At 38.2% G+C, this 22,555-nt stretch overlaps 1 protein-coding gene across 2 annotated transcripts in view; it reads right to left on the reverse strand.

The window, feature by feature from the left end:
• Nucleotides 1-3,695: 3,695 nt before the first annotated feature.
• LOC125328026 (cytochrome c oxidase assembly protein COX16 homolog, mitochondrial) overlaps nt 3,696-22,555 on the reverse strand; it is a 45,184-nt gene continuing 26,324 nt past the window's right edge. For both annotated transcript variants that reach the window (XM_048308203.1, XM_048308204.1), the window contains 2 exons: nt 17,975-18,037; nt 3,696-4,066 (listed from right to left, as the gene is read on the reverse strand). In XM_048308203.1, the coding sequence (XP_048164160.1) occupies nt 3,950-4,066; nt 17,975-18,037 (180 nt within the window). In that variant the 3' untranslated portion in view covers nt 3,696-3,949. The remainder of the gene's footprint in view (nt 4,067-17,974; nt 18,038-22,555) is intronic.

A 22,555-nucleotide genomic window follows, 5' to 3' on the forward strand; every position in this document is an offset into this window, starting at 1 on the left:
GGTCCCCAGCTGATGATGCAATAGATTTAAATGGCTTTTCATAAGTTTCTGCATTCTATATTCTGGTCTAAAACTCCCATCACTCATGTCTTATTACACCACAACCTATCTTTTTTGGGGTACTGGACCCTTTTTCAAGACCTTGGAAGATCACTATGAGCAATATTGCTCGTTGCATTCTGATTCTGTAAGTTTTTAACGTCCAACTACCCATCCAGATGTATTTAGGAACTTTGAAATTCAACTGCTGAGCTATTCAGTAGTTTTGAAAGCTTTTTTTGCAACACAGTAGCTACAGCTTTTGCTAAGGCTCTCCTTCATCTGCTACAGCTGAATTGAGGTATTGAGCATTTTGGGTCACCCATGTGTCTGCACATTCAAAGTGCTGTAGGAAAACCACACTCAATAAGCAGGATCCACAGGGCAGATCTCACACAGAGGTCTGGGCAGCATATTGAGCTGCAAACAGCTGCCACTGGAACCATCTAGGCAGACACCCACGTATCTGTGGTGCTGTGCTGACCTCTCCCTGACCCTGGAGACAGGTGCCCCAGATTTCCTCCAATTCTATGTCCTACTGCTTTTCTTGTTATGGAAGAGCCCGAAGGCCAGCCTTGCTACAGTTCCTTTGAGAGATAAACACCTTCTCCTTTTCTGTCAGAACAGGGATTTTGAACTGATTTTTCAGCCCACATAGACACCTAGCCAGACTTCCTTCTTTTACTTCTAATTTCAGCAACACTGATTAGAAGATCTGGCTTCTTCAGTTCTCTCTTCTACCTTTGTAATACTGAACACCTCTCACTAAAGCCTTGCGTTCGCTCCCCTCAGACCTGTGTATCCCAGTTACCAAAGAGGATGCAAAAATGTCAATCAGTGTCTCAGACTGACAATTGTATTTAATTACCTCTGACCCCCTCCACTCACAGATGTTTAGAATTATGATTCAGGAGCTGAACAAAGTTGTCTTCAGGAGCCTTAGAGATAACTAGAAGTGCTCTAACTGGTTTTCAAAAGGATAGTTCAAATAAGCAGCCAAACTAAGCAAGAATTCTGAACTAATTGAAGTTTGCCTCTCCTGCTACTGTTATGAACTATAATTCTCCACATTTCAAGAGTGCCTTCTACTTCAGGTTGCATGACAACTTAAGAGACTTAATTGGCTCTCAACACACCTTTCAAAAGTATTATTTCCAATTCAATGGGTAAGAAAAGCACAGCATAAAACATCAAGCCATTGTTCAAGTGCATAGCAATAAAGATGAATTGCTGAAATGGCTCTTCCCATTTTATGAAAAGTACAGCTTCTGTATCAGCTATTGTTGGTTCGGGGTTTTTTTTAATTCATAAATGAGTCAACATTAAAAAAATTATTAAAATAAGTCAGCAATAAAAAACATGGTGGGTTTTTATTTTAGTGGACATTCAGTAGATATAGCCTTCTAAGATGGAAATTGAAGAGAAGGGCAAGTTGGAAAGTTTTCCAACTGCACATAATTTTTTCTCAGAGATGCTAAGATAAATCCATTACTTTCCAGAGAGGCCACTTCAGAGGCAGTTACAAATATGCCCTCAGAAACAACAGGATTTAGTGCCTAAGAAAAAGGGAAGGGTGGGGGGACCCCACAACCAGCAAACAATCAACTAAGACTGGGTCCTAAGTTAGGACCCCAGTTATTGCTCCATATAAATAATTATTTACAACTACATTCCAAACCTGCTGAAATAAGATGACCATTCCCAAAACGGTCTTTGCAGAATATCAAATTATTAAAAATACACAGGCTATTTCAGTGAGTGTTTTGTTCATCAAGAAAACTGGTAAGCTTAAGGGCTTCATGCAAGAGAAATATCTTTGCTTCTTCCCCTGGGGGAAAGGGCTGCTTCTCCTACACACACTGTTCTTAGAAAGCCATGTGTTTATTTCAGGAGCAGTGCTGGTCCATATTGTGAGCCATCGTGCAAGCCTGGCAGCTGAGCACGCCTCTCCATATGCAAAGCAATGGCAGCTTCCCATGTCCTTCAATCAAAGCAGGGAAAAGGAAGATGTGCATCCTCTCAAAAAGGCAGTGAATTTGCAGAGTCCACACCAGTGGGGAATGTAAAGATACATTTCCAATGCTCTCACTGTAACATCAGCCGTGATGCTGCAAGAGTCCCAACTGAGAGAACACTGTCAGTGTAGCCAAAGCTCTGATGTCCTTCAAGTGATCAATATTGCAGTCAGTGGAACTGCACCTGAACTCGAATTTAAGAGTTGAAAAGGTGCTTAACAAGTTATGCAGTATTACTTACTCCTTATTTGTCATGTTTATATTTTATTTGCCTAATGACAAAACAAACCAATTTCCTCCTTGTCTAGGTCTAGCACAGTTTAATGCCTCTGTATTCTACTTTTTCACTGGTTTCCCTACAGCATTTATTATTACCTACTCTTGTATTGCTCCTTTTATTTGTCTCCTGGATGGTTTAATTTGTTCATACTTTGATTTAGAAGCAGAGATATCTATGACATTGAACAGGGAAACACACAAACACACAGCTCCAACTTTGTTCCAGATTTCATCCACCACTTTCTGATGGTTTTCACAACTCGATCAAGAAGAAAACATGCACAAAACATGCCTAAGATATTTCATGTGATGCTTTATGAATTCCTTTATAAGTCCCTAAAAATCAGTGTTAATTCTTCTTCCTGAGTGAAAGACTGGGCCTCACCATTGAGATACTAAAGAAAATTAAGTGCTGAGAGAAGATTTACATGAGGGCAAGGAGGCTGCCCTAAAAAAGTGTCCAAAAGGACATTCAGATTGCATTTGACACATCCTGCAGAGGGAAGTAAGGCCACACCTTTTCCAAAGACAGTTCCAAATAGATTTTATAGGTGTCACTGAGAGTTTTGAAACTAGAATCTACTGTTAATGTGTGCTCTACTGCTCCATCCCTCTGATGAGGAGTTTCACAAGTCTGTTGAAACACCTTATCAAAAGCATCATTTCATTTGAAAAACTGAGTAGATGCTTCTTCTTTGAACTCTCTTGGCAGAAGGGTCCTGAACGTTAGCACAATGTCCTCTAACAGCAAGTGTTTAGCACACAAAGACAAATATAAAAAGAGAAGCATTTCAGAAGAACTGATTGCAACATAAAAAATTTCTGTGCACATGCACAAATATACATGTAGTAATACATGTAAGATGAGCTTTGCCACTATATAGTGGTTCAAGAAGATTCTGCTACAATATTTACTCACAGAGAACCAGCACAGCTCTTTGCAAGAAAGGTTCTTCCAATTTAAACTGAGAGGTTCCAGTGCAGAGGTCCTGCCTGCATGAAGGTATCCATAAACTAATTACAGAAATTTAAACACAGCTAAACAAATGTTATTTGACCAATTATCAGCTGACAGTACATGCCTTTATACAGTCCCTGGAAATGAAACACAAGAGTATTATTAAGCCAAAACTGGAGTCACTGTTCTGAACAGCTCATATGCCTGCGGAGTCCCTTCCAAGCTAAAGAGCCTGAAGTCATGCAGGGGCTCCCTGAAGCAGCATTTATCTGGTCACACACATCTAGATGACAGCACTGTTGTTCTCATTAGGATGACAACTTCTGGTACTGACAAGTGACTCTTAAAATGTTATTCCTTGCTAAAGCAGTTTTGAATGTTAGAGATTGAAAAATAATGGGATATTCTCAATAGAAGAATCAGCTTTTTTTAATTGAAAATTAACATATACAGCCTGTGGTACTCTACGCAAATGGATGCAAACAAAGAGCTTCATATAATGCAGCGCCTTCTGGGCTGATCTCACAGTTACTTATATATACAACAGCTGAATTGTTCAGTGCAATTGCTCCCATGTCTGTTCCTGATACTGGATTAAAAATTAAGACAGTCCAGCCTGAGACTTTTTTCCCAGATGCACCAAATTAGGCTTGCTCAGTCACTCTGTCTTGAGACGGAGAGCCTCCCGCCGTTGCTTCTGAACCGTCCTGGAATCTTCCCACAGACTGGGTCCTCTGATGTTCTCCCAGTTATCCAAGTTAGATTTTTCCAGCTTCTGCAGACAAACAGCAAAAATAACAGTGTCACTTTGGCAGATCCATGATTTAAAGTATGTATGATTCCAAACTGAATTCTTTTTTCACAACAAACTCAGTATCACCATTGAGTTCATGAACTTTCATCTACCCTGCATGAGAAATTCAACAAGAAGGAAAAAAACCCAGGAGTTACCCATATAGCTGCATAAATGACTAAGATAGGCATTACTGCATGTGCTTGTCAGCAGGTAAGTAACATTTAAGGACAGGAAGCACTGCAGCATCTGAACATGACTGAAGACACCTTGTATTCACTTTTTCTCCTCTCACCTTGTTTTCCAGATCTGTTCTTCAACTGCAAGCCTGCCAAGCACTGAAGTAGTAGGAGTGACAAGCATTGGTATAGCTCAAACAGAAGTATTAGTAATTAGTGACCTGAAGTATCCTGTCAGCACAAATACAAAGCATGTTGGATTCATTATCTAGCACAAGGAGAGACAGCAACGGTGCAAACCCCTTCAATCCATATGGTTTTAACTTGAGAGAGGTATGCAATGCTTTCTGCTGACTAGTTTCCCATGGCACCCAGCCACCACAGATAGGCCTCTTACTAAGTCATACATGAGATATGTTAACTGACTGAACTGTCAGGTAGTGAAAAACTAGATTTAATTACCTTCTTGCCTACTCCTATCATCCCCCCTCAGACCTACCAATGACTGAAATATTTATCTAGACTTAGAGGCAACAAATATGAAGCACAGACACCCTTCTGACCTCACCTACCATGTGCTGCCATCAAAGAACACAAACATGTATTGCATCTTCACCGTCCTGTTGGCAGAGGCATATCTGTCCCTCCCCAGAACATAGACAAGTCTCACATGCCAGCTGTGGAACAGCACATTGGATATGATGGGGAGACTGAGGAGAGGGTCTGCACCACTGCCAGAATCAGGTCACACTGACTATTCTAGTAGTCCTAGATGCTACTGAACAGGGCAACACTGCGTACCAGTAATGAATGATACGTACTGCAGTGGGACTTAAACCTGATCTGTGATCAGGGCCTCATCTCAGCAAATGCTGTAAAAATACACCAGAAAATACTTAACCCTGCCCTGAGGCTGTGGCCTAATTTTTCTACTATCAATCATTCAAATAAATGACAAACACCCAGGCACTTGAATAATAGTTGCAGAAAAATTCAACAGCTGTAACAGAATAGACCTGCTGCTATTAGTTCATGTTATGTAAAAGTTTCCTGACTCTTCTACAATTGAGGAAATTGCAATGAGGTTTGTCAGATATCAAAAGAAATTAGGCAACACTCTACAGAAGATATATCAGAACACATGCACAAACATAGACTTTCACAAGGTAGGAGCAACTGAATTTTTTGTACAGTAGAGTTGGCATAGGTCTTTCTGAAGAATTGTCTTTACTACTGTATACGTCTTATGCTTAGCTGGTACTTCATTTCAAACAGAAGGGATCTGAGCTGACATGGAAGGAGAGAGAAGGAGGAAAGGTACTCATCATCCCACACAACACAGACTATCCCCTCTGATTGCAAATTCAGAATTTAACATCTGATTCTAATGGAAGCTTCAAGGAAACTACACTGAAAATAACCTTGTGCTTTAACAGAAAGGATGTGTGCTGATTTAATTAAACACAAAGGTATCACACAGCTGTGAGGATCTCAGCTATTCCCAAAGTTGTTTGGCTCCCAAAGTCTGAACATGAATCAACTTTTAAAATAAGTACAACAAAACTTGTGGTATTTAAAGATAGGCCGCATAAAGAAGTCTATCAAAAGTAGACATGCATACTGAAGATCTTCACCAAAAAGTTCATATTAATTTGCCCCTGAAACTTCACAAAGGCTTTACAGAGAGGAGGTTTGTCAAAAACAGGAAGTATTTCAAAACTGTAATACCCAAACAAACCAGTACCACAAAGTATCTTGGCAGTTTCCAATAGAAATCATAAAGGTACCTAGAAAACACACTGTGATACACTGACAAAATAAAACAACCAAGGGTTACACGCAGTGAATGGCACTGCCCAAGGTGACAGATAAGATCTGTTGATCAATTAAAATTTAAAGAAATAAGGATTCTAATGCATACATAGGAAGACTGTATTTTTATTTTTTATTGTCATTATATTTATAGAGATCATTAACATTGTGTGTCATGTATAAACACCGTGTAGTATCTTCCTGCAATTCAAGAAGAAAGCAAATTCCTTACTACCATGGCACAGTATCTGCAAGATTTAGTTTATGGGATAGCTATCAGTCATCAGAAGGCAGAATGATTAAACATTTCAACTTTCTGAACTGATACGATGCATTTTGGAATAAGAGAGCACTCCTGTTGCATGTGGATAGGCATAAAAAGGAGTACCACCGCTGAAAGGGGATGTAAAAATCTGTTCTGCAATGCTTTGCTATTGTATAGCTATTTTCACATATATCTGTCCTGGTTCTGGGTGGGGTAGACTTAAATTTTTTAATAGCAGCCAGTATAGGGCCATGTTTTGGATTTGTGTTAAAAACAGTGTTGGTAACACAGGGATGTTTTCATTACTCTTGAGCAGCTTACACAGTGCCAAGGCCTTCTCTGCTTCCCACACCACCCCACCTGCCAGTGAGCTGAGGGTGCACAGGAGGGGACACGGCTGGGGCAGGTGACCCCAGCTGACCACAGGGATATCCCACACCATATGGCACCATGCTCAGCATGTTAAGCTGGGGGAAGAAGGAGGAACAGGGGGACATTCAGAGAGATGGAGTTTTCTTTCAAACCACCTTTACACGTGATGGCACCCTGCTCTCCTGGGAATGGCTGAACACGTGCTGCCCATGGGAAGTGGTGAATGAATTCTGTGTTTTGCTTTGCTTACACCAGCACCTTATGCTTTAGCTATTAAACAGTTTTTATCTTAATCTGAGTTTCCTCACTTCTACCGTTCCAATTCTCTCCCCCAACCCATCACGGGGTGGCGAGTGAGCGGCTGTGTGGGGCTTGGCTGCTGGGCTTAAACCAGGACAGCACCTCACGTACAATTGAGTAAAACCTACCCTTGTTGCTTGATCACTGACATGAAAATTCTTACAACAGTATCACCCCAGAATAAATGGCTACATTAGATGTAGGCTAAAGACATGCACATAGCTACATTTAAAATTCATCTTAGTGATGAGAATAAGACCAGACTGACAGTCCTTCTCTTAATTAGGTGCAGCACAAGCTGCAAAGTTACACATGTCCTTCAGATTGCCTGAGCTGTACAGTGCGAATTCAGGTATGCATCTAGTTCTGCTCTCAGATCAAGTTGAAGTCAATATCTTTCATTCCATCTGGCTAGGTCTTCTTAATTTCTTATTTTTTTCATTTTAGCCACTTGGACTCTGCCTACCTAACTTTATGAAGACATCACATCACATGTTAAACTACTTCCAGCTTTTACTAAACTGAAATTCATATGAACTGGAAGGCTAAAAACCAAAAGACTTCTTCTCCCAATTCAAATGTGATAAACAGTCAATCATTGGAGACTACAATGAAATGTAATTAGATCAGATCAGCAGCACTTTTCCTGCTTGTCTAAAATAGCCCAAAGGATATTGAAAATTAGCTGTTTAAAGTAAGATCAGTATAGTCCATTAAATCTACTGATTCACTCCCTAAATCAGCTAAACTGCCTCTTAAGAGTACAGGACTGACAGAAGCTGTAAATTCAAGGAAAAAAATGCAGTTATTCAGACAGGCACAGTGAAAAAGAAAAATATGTTCAACTGTTTGCCACACTTGACTTTTAAGACTTGTTAAACAGCTTGACTGGTGCAAAGGTACCCAAAAGGACATAAAAAGACCTTCTTAAGGTCTAAAAGACTTCTTAATTGCTGGTTCAAATGCCTGGCTTAAGCAGAACTCATAAGCCTCTGTCAGCCTTAAAATAAAATAAAATTTTGAGAAGAGTTTGAATTCTACTCTTGCAGGATAGTCTTCATGCCACAATACACAAACTGAAGTCTGCAGAAATTAATTTAGAGCTATTAATGTTCAGGCTGAGTGAATTCAAGGTGGCCGCTTGCAAAAAATGTTTGGCTTTAGTCTCAGTTTCTCACATGTGAAAGGAGGGATAAGGGAATCCTGTTTACTTTACAGCTTGATGAAATAAATTCTGTGAGGAGCACCACAGAAAGAAATAGCTCTGATACAGAGAGAAAATTATTTCCCATCATTATAGTAAGCAAATCCATTTGCAGACAAAAGATGAGCCAGGGAAAAATATCCTCATGGCTGCAAGAGGCAATGAAAGAATTAAACCAATTGAACAGTCTGTTTTTTAAAGGTGTCAAAAAAGCTTGAAGAGACAAAAGGTACATTGAGGAGCTCTGTAATGACATATAGATGAGGAGGTACAGAATTACAGCTAACACTGAATCTGCTGTCTTGTGCATGACTGAAAATCCTAACTTCATCATCACACTGATACGGCTTTAGCGGGGTTTTTTTATAACTCTTTCCCAGAGCCATCTTTTTGACATCTCATTTTCTTAATATAAACTGGGTGTTACTTACTTTGCTTAAGAATTAGGAATTTAATATCTGCAATTAGTGATTTAATAATCCGGGATTTAATAGTCCATGATTAGTCATTTAATCCTCAGCTTAAAAAAAAGTATTTTTTCCAATTAGAGACTGTTTAGTTTTTATGATATTAGTAAACAAACAAGTTATCAAGCAGCAAACTATGGCCAGAATAAGATTTTTTTGTTGTTCATTAAGGGAAGAATTGGTGTGGGTGAAGGGCAGACTGGCATGTAAGCATCCAGATAGCTGCTTCTCCTTTTGGCTTTGCTGAAGACTGGCAAAAACCAATAGAGGCTTTGTTGCTTACTTCAGTGGCATCCAATAGCATTCATCTATGGCACAATTAATTAACCTATGGTGAACTGGTTTAAGACAGTCTTTCCCCATGTGTTATTTTCCCTTTAATTATGCCAATTCAACTACATGGGGCTGTGCTCTGACCAGAAAAAAAAAATAGTTTAGTAAAATAAACTCATACTGCTTATGAACAAATCCTATCTAAGCATAGGACTATGCAAACACTTGAACTAGCATAGCTGAAGAAAACATTGGGTGGAGAGAGAAGAGAAACATCTTTGAGTGACTATGTGTAAAAGATGTATATTGAGGAACTATACCATCAGTTTGTCTGTGCAACCTTTTCCTGATCCAAAGCATGCAAACAGAACTTGCCTCCACCTCAGAGGTGTCCCAGAGTTTAATTACTGTTCACAGAGTACTCTCATAGTTTTGTGTGAAGGTGTTACAGTGATACAAAGTGCTTAGTAAACTAAACAATTATATCTCTGAGTTAAAACTACATGATTACACAGCCTTGAATTTTTAACATAACAGAAAACAACACGAGACAGACTTGCATCAGGAATTAGGCCTTGCCACAATTTCCTCCTAATTTATAAACAGTTTTCCTTCTTAAAATTCAGAATCTCTTAAAAACCACATTAAATCTGAGAGGATAATGCAGTGCTATTTATGCATTACACCTGTAGCTCACCCAAGATGGACTTCTCAGTCCAAAAGATTTATGATAAAGTCAAGAGAACACATGCATGGGTCATTTACTTTCAGCGTATCTTCTTTTCTTAAGCAAAAACGAAGCTCAGAAAGGTCCAACATAAATAATAGCATGAGTGCAGCAGTACAACTTCAAGATCAAACATCCCAAATTCAGCAAATTCCACTTTTAATTAAGCAATTAAGTACATTTAGGATAGTTTTCATTTCTCTCGTACAGAAGCTATGGTTATTCTGCCCCAGAAAGAGAGGTGCTGCTTACTAAGATTTATCCCTACATTTACAACTTGGGAGACCTAGCCAAGTCAACAGGACCACGGAATTTCCCAAATCTGACTGCTTGATCTTGCTAACTTTATATCATACTAAACTTCGTAAAGGGATGTCCTAGTTACTGCAGCACAAGTCTCTAAAATAGGAGCAGCCCGGGAGAGACTTTTGGGATGTTTGCAGCAACTTTTTCAGCTAAATAAAGGTGAACTTGACTGAAGGCAGTATGTGATCTTTAACAGTGCAGGAGACCAGTAAGAGTAAAAAACGACAGTTCTGCTGCTGCTAAGAAGAGCAGACAGATTTCTACAGCACGTCCCTATCTGGAGCCCAGAAAGCCCTCCTGACACCACAGAAATGGGTTCTTTCAAACAACTTCCTAAGACTATGAATGCTTGGAAGTGTGGAATATTTTTTCACTTTCTGTATATAAAATCTGGCACAGTCTGTCCTTCTAATAAAGATAAAAAGATACTCTAATAAAAAAAGGATGAGGTGTACCAGGATAAAAAAATATGAGACCCATGAGTCACACATGGTGTTTTTCCTTCTGAAGAGATATGAAAAACAAGGTTTCTTACGTGAGAGGAAAAAGCTGCAATGAATACCACAGCAAAGGGCTACAAGATTACCACAACAAGAAGTGATCAGTTACCACTATGAAACTAACAGAAGTGTGTGGGCATAAGAAAAGAAACAACTAGAGAAGGTTTACAACAACAGTGTCAAATTAAACTTAAATCCAGGCCGTTAAGTAACTACTTTAAAGTAACCACACTCCTTCAAATCAGCGGTCAACTTTACCAAACAGTCGACTCTTCCGAACTGGTGGGCACAATCTTCTGCCTCTCACATGCTCCCTGTCTATCCTGGTCTCAGTTAGTTCAGGTAACATTCACACAGTTAGTGTAGTTTAGGACTTCTGCTTCTCATCTACAATGCCCTCCTGATTTTCCACTCACTTCTCTTCCAGAACTTGCTTATCAATTCATATGCTGAAACAGAATGCTTTTCTCCGTGGGGAAACTATGATTTGGGCTAAATGTTAACATGACAATTTCAAATCTTTCAGCCATAAATAGTTTTTCAGTAACATCAATAGCTACGGTTTGATTTGTGCTGTTGGTCAATTTCTCATAGGGAAAAAAAAATCCTCCTGTTTCTTCTCTGTGGCTAACACCCCCTGTCTAATTGATGTGGACAGTAATAGGAGTGTTATTCCCCCACTATACTGCCAGTGACAGTAAAGCTACTTCTCAGCAATACTGCTGAGACACACAATGAAGTCATGGGTTAAACTTGGGAACTTTTCTATTCAATTTTTAGAAGTTTGATTATTTAGCTAAGAAATGTGCAAATTCCATGGTCAGCTTCCACCAGAATCTTGCATCTCATTTTTCTGTTTGATCAGTAAGCCTGTTAGGACAAGCTGTGACCCATTCCCTGACAGTAACTTGCTAAAGCAGACTACATTTTTATAGTATAGTTTGAACATTAAATAATGATAACAATAATTTGAGAAGCAAAGAACATGCAAGAATTGTCTAATAATCTTTTAAAGTATTTCACATTTAGACTTGATTGTCCATGTGGACATCATCTAGAAGTACACTGACAATCACAAAATATTCCAGATAATGTTTTTGAAATTGGCCAAAATAGGAGAAAAAAATCTAAGAAAAACAAACAGGAGGATATTCTTGCAAAAAGTCACTTTGCTGGTTGCTGAGACAGGAACTTCCTTCAAAATTATCTGTTTTGCTGTATCATCTTCAGAAGCAGACAATGAGAGAAACATACACGGCCTCAGCTGTGTAGCTAAATTCCCACACACTACACTAAAGTTACTTCAGAGATATTTCATACCAAAGATCCAACAATTCCCCACTGAGAGCCCATTATTATGGCAGAAGTGCTTAACATTTCCACCTAGCCAGCTGCACAAGAAAGTGTTCCTTATATTGGCTGCCTGGCAGAGGCTAGCAGCATTCCTTAACACAATAAATTAAAGAATTCAGCCATGATGTGTGGATACAACTTTCCCTACCCAAACTTTTGGGGTTTTTTTGTGACTGAGACAACACACAGTGTTGGCCCTAGCATGGTAAGAGTTGGTCAATTCACGTGGCATTAAAAACCAAGGAAACAAGCATGGAATGCAAGCTGGTACTAAGGATTCTATTTTGGAGAGAGGAGAAAGGGTGATGAGATTATTTATAACAGTCCCAACCATGTTTGCTGTCTGACTGTTAATCACTCACCTTGTTTTCCATCTATGAGACATCAGTGTCTTCTTATTGGATAAGGAAAGTGCAAATGCAACATAACTGAAAGAAACAGCTCTCAGTTAAGGAAAATCCTGTGCTAAGAGATGACCAGGAAAGAATTTACAGGACTATTAAATAGAGATGCATTCCAGAAATAACACCAGATAAAAGTGATACCCTATGAACTTTACTCTGGAGGCTGTCCTTCTTCCTGCAAGAGGCTTTTCTACTAGGATTCTTCCTGTGCCATACCCATCACCAAATTCCACCTTCTTGTGTTTCTCTGCGAAAAACTATGAACATAGTTTATAGTTTGAACACATTGAACTACGGTACAGGAAACTACTAAGATGTCAAGAAGAAAAGGTCAAAGCTATAGGTGGCTATGGACTGTACATTCACTCAGAATAAAATGCCTAACACAAACTATTTGAACTAAAATCCTTTCCCATGGCAGTTTCTATTGATGATAAAATAACACAACTTTGTACTTCTCTACAAAACATTGTGTTGAAGACTCATAATGAAATAAAAACATAAAAAACCATTTCACATGTGAAAAAACTGAAATGCAAGAAACTCAACTCGTCCCAGACAACCTGGAGGGCAGTCAGAATCTAATGGCTAGGTTGGACAATGCACTAAGAAAGAAGAGAGCATGGAAGGAACACAGTGATTAAAGGGGTAAGAAAAGTATCTCAACCTCTTTATTTATCTCAACCTATTTACTGTCATAACAGTCACTAAGGGGGGATATTTTCCCAACATCTTTGTCAGCTCTCAAACAGCTCAAGGCATTTAGCCACTAGTATCTTCACAGACACTGAAGCGTATCAATTCAGCACACTAATCTGTTAATTCTTAAACAGCAACAAAATCAGTAATCCTCTGGTACTGATAATGACAGCAACAAGATACTTGCAGATTTCAATGACTGGCATCGTCCTGATGTCCACATACTTGGATGCAATTACCATGTTACTACACTGTCACTCCCTGAAAAAAAGTTTCATCCACTCTGCTGGCACCACAATCCCTGAAGTTAAGTCAAATGAGCATTAAGTGGCCTGAATCTTTTTCAGAAGAGCTTATTCAAATTCTTCTTTTAAGACAGTAAATATATAGGTTATATTCCCAAAATGCCTCTCCATACACCTACTCTTAATTTTTGAACTGTCCTCAATATACATTTTAATACTGCAATTACCAGACTTCTGCTGTAATTGTTAGGGCAAACAATTAAAAACTTCTGTCCAGAGCTAATGTTGACTTTTTGTGATTTATCAAATTATAAGGAACAAAACCTGCTCAATATTCATACTCTTTAAGTCAAGAAAACAGCATTTTCTACTCTGACCATTTGCAGACCAGCATATTACATCAATTATGCCATCCTTGAAAGCAGTTGAAGGAAAACTTTACAAAGTTTTACAGTTGTGATATTCTGAAACACAAAGGACTCATTTTTCTTGCTGTTGTGTTCAAATGATGTTCCCATCTCCTAATAATGGATCTTACTTCTAATTTTACTATATTTTCTGCAATGAAAAAATGTTCAATAGCTATCACTTTCTTCCTATGAAAGTATTTATATGGAAGTAACATTCTTCTCAGTACCTTTAATATTATTTAAATCTTCAAGTTTCTTTTAAGGCATTTTTAGACCCCTAAGCCGGTATAGTCAGCCTGTTCTGCAACCTAATCCATTCTTAAAGGCCTGTTCAAAATGCAGTTACCAAAAGAAGAATCAGAATTTCAATCCCAGCCTCATCAGTGCCATACTCAGAAGTAAAATCACCTGGTCATCTACCATTCCTGTTTATATTCATACACTGAATTAGCTCTTTGTGCAAGATCACACTAGAAGATTCAGCTGAATTATTTATTCACTGACTCCTAAATCTTTTCCAGAATGCAGTCCACTCTGGCCTGCATCTTCAGTTTTTTAAATAAATTACTGGCTACTCTAAAAGGTACTTTTCACTTTTAATGGGCCCATCTTCCCAAGTAATATGAACAGCTCTCTGTCCCTGCCTTGCCATGCTTTTACTACTGCAATAGTTTCATATCACTTGCACATTAGTAATTTCACAATTTCTTCACGTCACTGAAAAAAATACACAACATTGCCTATATGTCCCAAATCTCACAGAACTCTTTCAATAGCATCACCTTCCTGCCCAGTGATGATTCCCAGAGAACCATCAATCCCAGACTGACATTTTCAGCAGCCACTGAAGTCTTCAAAGCCCATTCTTAGAACATGGCTATAAACTACCAGAGTCTAGAAGGTATTAAAAAACATCTCGTTTGATTATTAAGGGGTTTGGAAGCACATCTGATTCTAATACAAAGGACTTTTTTCCCTAAAAAAAAATACAGATATGTTTTTCGAATGTTGCTACTTTGCCAACATGGTTAATCATGATTTTACATCCTCGTTATTTTATTCTTGGTTTGCTGCAACACCATCCTGTTACTGATATCCTTGTCAGCTTACTTATCAGACAGCTCTGATGCCCTTAGCATCTTTTATCAGTCTTCTCTGCTTTATAAATTACTCATTTACTGTTTCCATAGCAACCCTTCATGTTTTTATTTATTGTGATATTTTTTCCTCTACTTTCAATTGCTATTGATTCCCACTGAATATCACATATTTGATTCAAACTCCAGTGATTTTTTCCATTGCAAAATGTTAGTCAATTCTTAAGAAAGCTTTTATTTGCTAGAAAAACCCTTAACAACAATTCTATATTTTGGGGTCTGATGTAACTGAGGCCAGCTTTTTTAGTGTTTATTAGACCATTAATTTTGCAGAAGTATAGAAACCAAGTGCTAGAATAAGGAATGTTATTTTTAGACTGCATTAAACACATGAAGAGGAATGTACTATGATTGTTAAACAACCACAAGAATGTTTTTCACTCATCGTAAGAATGAGTTTTTTTATCTTCTTTTTTTAAACAGTATTTTTGTCCTTTCAAATAAAATACTCTAGGCTTTTCTCACAGGTCAAACACTTGACATTTTTTACAGTGTGTTCTACAAGGCCCAGCTCAGCAGCAGAACTACATTCACATTATTAGTACCAGCATCACTAGTGGACAGAGCTGTGATTTATTAGGCTAAGGGGAGCAGCAGGGACTAATTGGTCATATGAGGACAAAAAAGTGTGTGAGAGGAATGCATGAACAATGGAGAGTGTAGGCAAAGGTAGCTTGCTCCTTTGGCATGTCCCAAGGCACAAGATAAATGCCATTATTAACAGATCTGAGATACAAGAAATGCAGTATGAATTATACATGTAAATTCTTCCTTCCTCAAAATAGTATCCTGACCAGAAACACTCCTGTATGAAATAAACTTTTTATAGTTTGAGAAGATATAATTTAGTAAATTAGAAGGTAAGAAAAAGTCTTTATGTTAATTTCCTCACAATAAATCAGGTCTGTGATTATAACTTTTTACATCACCACCACCACCACCACATCAGAGACAAAATGCAGACTTCAACATGTTTGAAATATTGGAAATGTCTTTATTTTTTGCAATATGTCCATACGGGCATATATGTGTGCTTATAGGAGAAATTATGACATTCTAGAAGAATTCAGTATATATTCAATATGTACATTTCTGTAAGGACAGTAAGATATTTTTAAAAGTCTTGGGGAGGACCAAAGGACATTTGCATGTATCAGGCAGCCACGCTTCAAAAGAGCTGGCATGGTATCCTCAGTAACAGCTGCAGATGTAATGCCAATAATATTGTAAAATAAGGCTTCACATATTAAAACAGTAACTTTTTTTTAACTGCCCTTGATCTCTTATCACACCATATTTAGTAACAGCCACCAGTGTAATCCTTCAATGTGACCTATATATTGAATTAGAAGGTGTTCCTAAGAGCTGTATTTTGGACAAGTCAAAAAATAAAGGAAGGAGAAAAATGTCCACCCAAACTCCTCTAGTCTGGAACAGCTGGGGTCCACAGAAAACTACTCTCCTAAATGTCAGCTGTAACTTGATGATTGGTTAGATTTTGTCCACCAGAATACAGAGGTAACAGTGACTTAAAATTGTCACACACTCAGTGTGGAGCCTGCAAAGTATGTGCATGACTGCTGGTAGTTTCACAAGTTTCACTGAAGCAAGAAATTAATATGTGCTTTCAAGCTGGTGCCCATAGTAAAGTATATATTGATATTAGAGTTCAAAACAACAATCTAAATCTACTTTCATTATGCAAATCCATTTGTTTTGTTGAACTGATCTGCCCTCTATAACACCCAAGCACTACTCTGGAAAAATTTCAGTCTGGGAACTCTCTACAGTTTAGATTAAGAAAACAGTAAGATGGCTTCTGCCATTTCTGTCCATCAGAAAAGAGCCTCATTACCCAAGTAGGCTTGTAATATATTATTATACCAGATGTATTTTATTACCATTGACTTATCCATAAAGATAATGCAGTTATGGCTATTTAAATAATGTCCTTCAACTATTTACTCATCTTCTGAAGAAAAAGTAAGGCATGTCTGAATACAGATTGGTTGATATTGAGGTTTGGTATTGAGTTTGAGATGTGGTTCTTTTCACTGCTTGTGGTTCTTTTTACTTTTTCTTCCACATAAATAAATCAGAGCAGCCTTACAGTATATTGAATGGAAATGGAGAGACAGAAATCCCAGAGGCAATCAGAACTTAATGGATTTGTAAGTTTTGAGTCTCCATTGGAACTTCCCATCTTTTTATTCCCTGCACCAGAAATCACAATTCTTTATAGCAGGGGAGAGCCCAAAACTATTTGCAGTAATGTTAAAAACTAGCAGATATTTTGTGAAATTAGGCCTGTGAAAATACAAAAGGTAAGTTTTATTTTTATTTCAAACAAATCACGAAAGAGTAATAGAATAGTAAAGTTTTATTATCAAGACCATGTACTGCCATTTGGACACTTATGAGAGTACGAGAGCAATGGGTGCAATCGAGATTCTTCAAAGGCATGTGAGAGAAATGTGCTATGGGAAGAAAACAAATACCTGTGTTCATTATAAAGGCTGCAAAGACAGATGAAGTATTAGTTGGACATTTGATTCAATTAATTTTAAAACATTAGGAACAATCTTAAATAGCTTTATTCTTTGTTTCTGGTCACAGAGAGACTTTTTCCAGTTTTTCTAACACGGTTTTTTGTAGGCCTGAAAATCTATGAAACTCTGGGTATTAAGCTGGCCAAAACACATTTTAGAGCTCACTAGTATTTGAAGAAAATGCAATGCTGAGGGAAGAGTGAACTATTTCTCTATAAAATTTTCTGAAACCATGTGAAAGGAATGACAGTTGTTTCATAAATTTCAGAAGCAAGAAATAACATAAAAGCACATCATGCACATTGTTCTGTAATTTGGTCTGAAGATCATCAAAACTCATGCAGTAGAAGTGTTGACTTACATTCACACACACTCCATCCAAGGACAACATCAGCTCTACATTTATAAACTAGGTTTAACCACAGAAATACTGAATTTATTTGTACCACTGTACTTAATGCCTGGACATCAAAGTAAAGCTGTGTTCAGAAAGAAGCACTGTGTGTTCAAAAACCTTTCTTTACATAAAACCTTGTTTTTATTGGACATCAGTGAGTCAAAGGCAGATGGTTGATCTAATTTTAGTTAGGGACAGATACAACCCACCAGCAGCCAGGGTAATCAAGGGTAGCCAAGGTTATGGGCCTCAAGCAACAAATTTATTTTACCTCATATTCAGATTCCAGTGTCACAGTGTTCTGTTTTAACTTTTCTTTCAAAGCTGGATCAACCTGAAAGACAAACAAAATACAGCAAAAATGTTTGCTTTTAAGACTATTTTTTAATAGAAATCTTAACCTCAAATAAACTAAATATTGGTATATGCAAACCCTTCTTTCCTCTAAATGAGTTTATGTGCCATTTGTTCAGATACCAGGATGATGAACACAGCACGAGAATCAGGCTGAAATGAAACAGGTCAACTGCCAAATTATTAAACTCCAAAGGAAAACACATTTTTAACTATAGCCCTGCACTTGCATTACCTTAGATACTTAAATCTGTCCCTGTTTAGTTTAAAAGTGTTAAACTAAACAAAACTTAAATAAAGGAAACGAGCAAAAAAGGATAAAATTGTGATCATGTAACATATTATACTCCTGAATGCTGAGTTCAGTGAATAGTTATACAATATATCCTGGTTTTCAAAGTCTAAGCATGAGTTGAATTTCCAATTTTCTGGTGAACACATAGCTCTTTCCTAGTTTTGATTCTGTACTGACAGTGCTGGTGTTTCCTGTCACCTTTCAGAGATGCTTATTGAAAGAAAAAATCTAAGAACAGACATGTCAATGAACTACAGCAGACACATTTCACGTTTTAACTTCTGAGCCCGGAAGAAGTGATGTTCATCCCTCCCTCTGCTAAATAACATCTGTCTCCCACAGGTCTAAGAGTAGAAGCAAAGGGGAAAAAGATAATTAGCATTCTTCACGCTTAGAGAAAGCATTTTACCTTCTTCTCAAACAGCCACATATGCAGTATTCAGACATAGTTTTTAGGCAAACTAATTAAAATACCAAATAAATCCACCATGACAGAACAATCTCATTTTTAGAGCTTAAAACCAAAACAGATGTGTAAGGAGACTGGTCGTGTGTGTAGTTACACCCCTGGTACACTAGTCCAACTACAACTAATTCAGTGAAGAAAAGTTGTTATTCTTAATTTGCTGCTTCTTGATCTGAACAAAAAGGGCTCAGTTACCCTCATCACAACCAACATCAAGCATCTAAAAGTAGTCTAGAAAACAAAAAGGGAGAATACACGTAACAGAATTTGCCTGGTCAATGCGAAGATCCACCTTCGGATCCTCTCCTAACACAAGTTCCTACTCATCAGAGGTACTTTAAACACACATCTATTATCTGTATTGATGGGAATTGCTCTGAAGAATTTCCCTAGGCCATAATGCTCCCCTTGATTACAGACACTGTCGGTTACTTAGCATGCAGCCTGTGAGACCTCAGTTCCTAAGTACGGATTCTCAGACAGGCAAGTCTAACACCATCTGTGCATGGCCAGAGGTTTGATTTCCCTATCTCATCAGTGATCTGGGCATAGAAACACACACATTTGCAACCTCCAGACTCATTACACTTGGGGACTAAGCCAAAATAATTAAAATGGTTAATGTTTGTACTGGATACAGCTCCCACCTTCTTGGTAATTAAAAAAAAAAAAATCGTAAAACAAGATAGTGTCTCTGCACTGGCCCTCTACATCAAATAAAAAAATGAAATGCTCCATCTCTGTCTTGGCATTCAAGGCCTCTGTAGAACTGCCCCTCATTAAAGATGGATTGCCTCTCTCCCGTGACCACGACCTCCAACAACAGCCATGCTTCATTAGAACAACGAACCCATCCATCACATGTGCAGAAATCCAAAGTCTTTGGGCAGCCAGACAGGCTTTGAAGCTCGCTTTCACAGAGAGATGAGTGATTGTGGACCTCACTGTATTCAGAACTAAATGCAAACACTATTTGTTATGCTTTGTGTTCTCACAATACACATATAGACAAGGGGAAATAGAAGCTCCTGTAAGTAAGCAGCAACAGTTTTATTTCATCCTACATTTTCCCTTCATTTAATAATAAGGCAGACAAAGTATCATGGTTGAAACACCATTTTTACCTAATTAACCACAGCCAGAATTTAACTTACAATGACAGTTCAATATCCCCATTATCAAGTTTTATTTTACCAATTTTTAGTGTGTTTGTTTAATGTGTGGTGTTTGCATGGCCACATTTGTGTAAGGCAACGGCAAATAATCAGTTAAGCTACTGCTGCTTCTCCTTCCTTCCAGCCCTTTCTGTCCTGTCTTTCTCCTGTCTTCATTCTCCTCTGCCTGCACAAAGACAGCTAAAACTGAGACACAGCATTCCAGTTTGATGCTGTAGCTTTAGTATAAAGAAAAATGCAGAAATGAAGCAGCCTAGTTGAAATTTATTTTTAAAAAATACCCTGCAAATGTAAAATGAACAGAGTGCTGCTTCTTAGGAAGCAGGAATTTTATTCGGCAAATTAACTTACCCAAAAAGAGTAGTTAAACCCTGTTTTGAGGGCAAACTATATACACATTTTAAGGTGACTCTGCAAGACATGTTCTTGTGCTCCAAGTTCCACCAAAAAAAAAAGTAAAAAAGAGGAGCAAGTATGCATTTCCTCTTCTCTTTATCTTTTTTGTTCCCTACATACACACTTACTCACATAGACTAATTTAAACATACTTGAGCCTGCACAGCAATTCAGTCACCTGCACATTCTAATGCCTTGACTGCAACCCCTGCTTTTCAGCTACCAAATGAGATGGATGGGCTACAAATTTTTTTAGGAACCCGTATAGGAGTTGAGAAAAAGTGTATTATAAAGTTTTGTTTCCACTGTGTTCGTACGATGCTGCACTATCTTTGAAACACCACAAGAACAACAACAACAAAAAAGGAAAACAGAATGATGCTATTTTCATTCTGAAAAGGCAGATAAACATCAATATGAGCCACAATCACAGATCATAACCAGGGAACACTTCGTATGGGGGCAGAGCCAGCAAAGTGCCCATGCCAAAGCAGTAGCTCCGTTGTATTACACATCTGCCACAAGATCCAAATACAAACATACATTTTGCTTCCATGATGACTACTATGCCAACACATATTGCCAAATGAGCTAGAAGCATTCAGCTATGTACTGGCAAATAAATCTTCAGCTAAATTATGGATACAAATCTGTATTAGTAGATATGATGATGGCAGCAGACAAAGCCCAAATGCCGTAACAGCCAGACAGTATCCTCTCCACCATTATTTAGGAGGCAGGAAGGAACAGAAAAGCTATTCCTTTACACTAGAGGACTCTTCTTGTTTGGCAAAATGTCAGCCGCTCCTTTAAGAACCATTTAAATTCAAACTTTTGTCTCTAAATGTAGAATTCAAAGATGTGTGCATGTATAATTACAGCATAACTTCACATTAAATTCTTACTGAAAGACTACTGAAATACTTGATGTAAGTATTTAGACAACCTTCATGAAATGCTGTCTGCAAGGCTTTGAAACCAATACTATAAATACAATTTTCAAAGGCTTTACTTCTTTTCTTTTTCTGGCGTAGGTTTTTTTTTTCCTTTTTAGCACTTGCAGCAAAAATGAATGAAATATTCTCAGTATTCTGCATTATACAGGCTTATCTCATATTACATCAACTGAAAGGGCAAGGGCCAGTGCAATATAAAAAAATCTCAGAAAAGGTTTAAGAATCCAGGTTTCAAATTAGAATTTTGTCCCATTTCACACTCCTTCAGACTTACCCTTACTTAACTTCAAAAGGTTCCCAAAGAAACAGACTTGAAAAAGATTCTTAGATGGCTAAAAGTAATAGAGGTTAAGCACAGAAACATTCTTAGAAATCTTAGTCGGCAGCTACTTGAGGCTGTAAGTAACTAAAAACCTTTTAAAAGGTGGCCGATGCTTCTCATTTTAAGGCTGACATTTTGGTTTTTCAATTAGAACCTGGACAGCATGTCTAGGTGTTAAAAATGGTGCACCTCGGGGTGCAGACAAGGGGCTTCATGACATAGCAAAGCAGGAATACCTGGTGCTTGCAGCCCCTGCCAGAACAGGGACTCCTGCAGTGCCCTGTGAAAAATGTACACTCAGTAAAGGGAAATTGTTGTTTGTGACACAAGTATTTCAGGTACAGTTACAAACTTAAAAGTGTGGCTACTAAAATAATTCTTCAGCTAACAATTTTGTATTGATACTCAGTGACCACAGCTCATTTTGGCTCAGAAGCAAATCCTATGGGCAGAGAGTGAATGAGAAATTTGTGAATGTCACTAACTTTAGCTCCAGGATAAGGAAAAGATAGCTCTTCCACAAGGGAGCCCAAAGAACACCATCACTACCCCCTTTGAAGTTTAGAGGCGTGGAACACTTCTCCATATGGGCACAGGCTAAGAGCACTACGATTGTTCACTCTGGAGAAGAGAAGGCTTTGGGGAAACCTGATTGTGGCCTTTCAGTAAGGGGGGCTTACAAAAAAAACACAGACAAACGTTTTAGCAGCCTGTGGCAACAGGACAAGGGCTGACAGTTTTAAACTAAAAGAGGGTAGATTTAGACTAGGTATAAGAAAAGCTTTTTATAATGAGGGGGGTGACACACTGGCCCAAGTTGCCCAGAAAGCTGGTGGACGCCCCTATCCCTGGGAACATTCAAGGTCAGGTTGGATGGGGCTCTGAGCA

Source organism: Corvus hawaiiensis, chromosome 6 (assembly GCF_020740725.1).
Source record: "Corvus hawaiiensis isolate bCorHaw1 chromosome 6, bCorHaw1.pri.cur, whole genome shotgun sequence".
Lineage (NCBI taxonomy): Eukaryota > Metazoa > Chordata > Aves > Passeriformes > Corvidae > Corvus > Corvus hawaiiensis.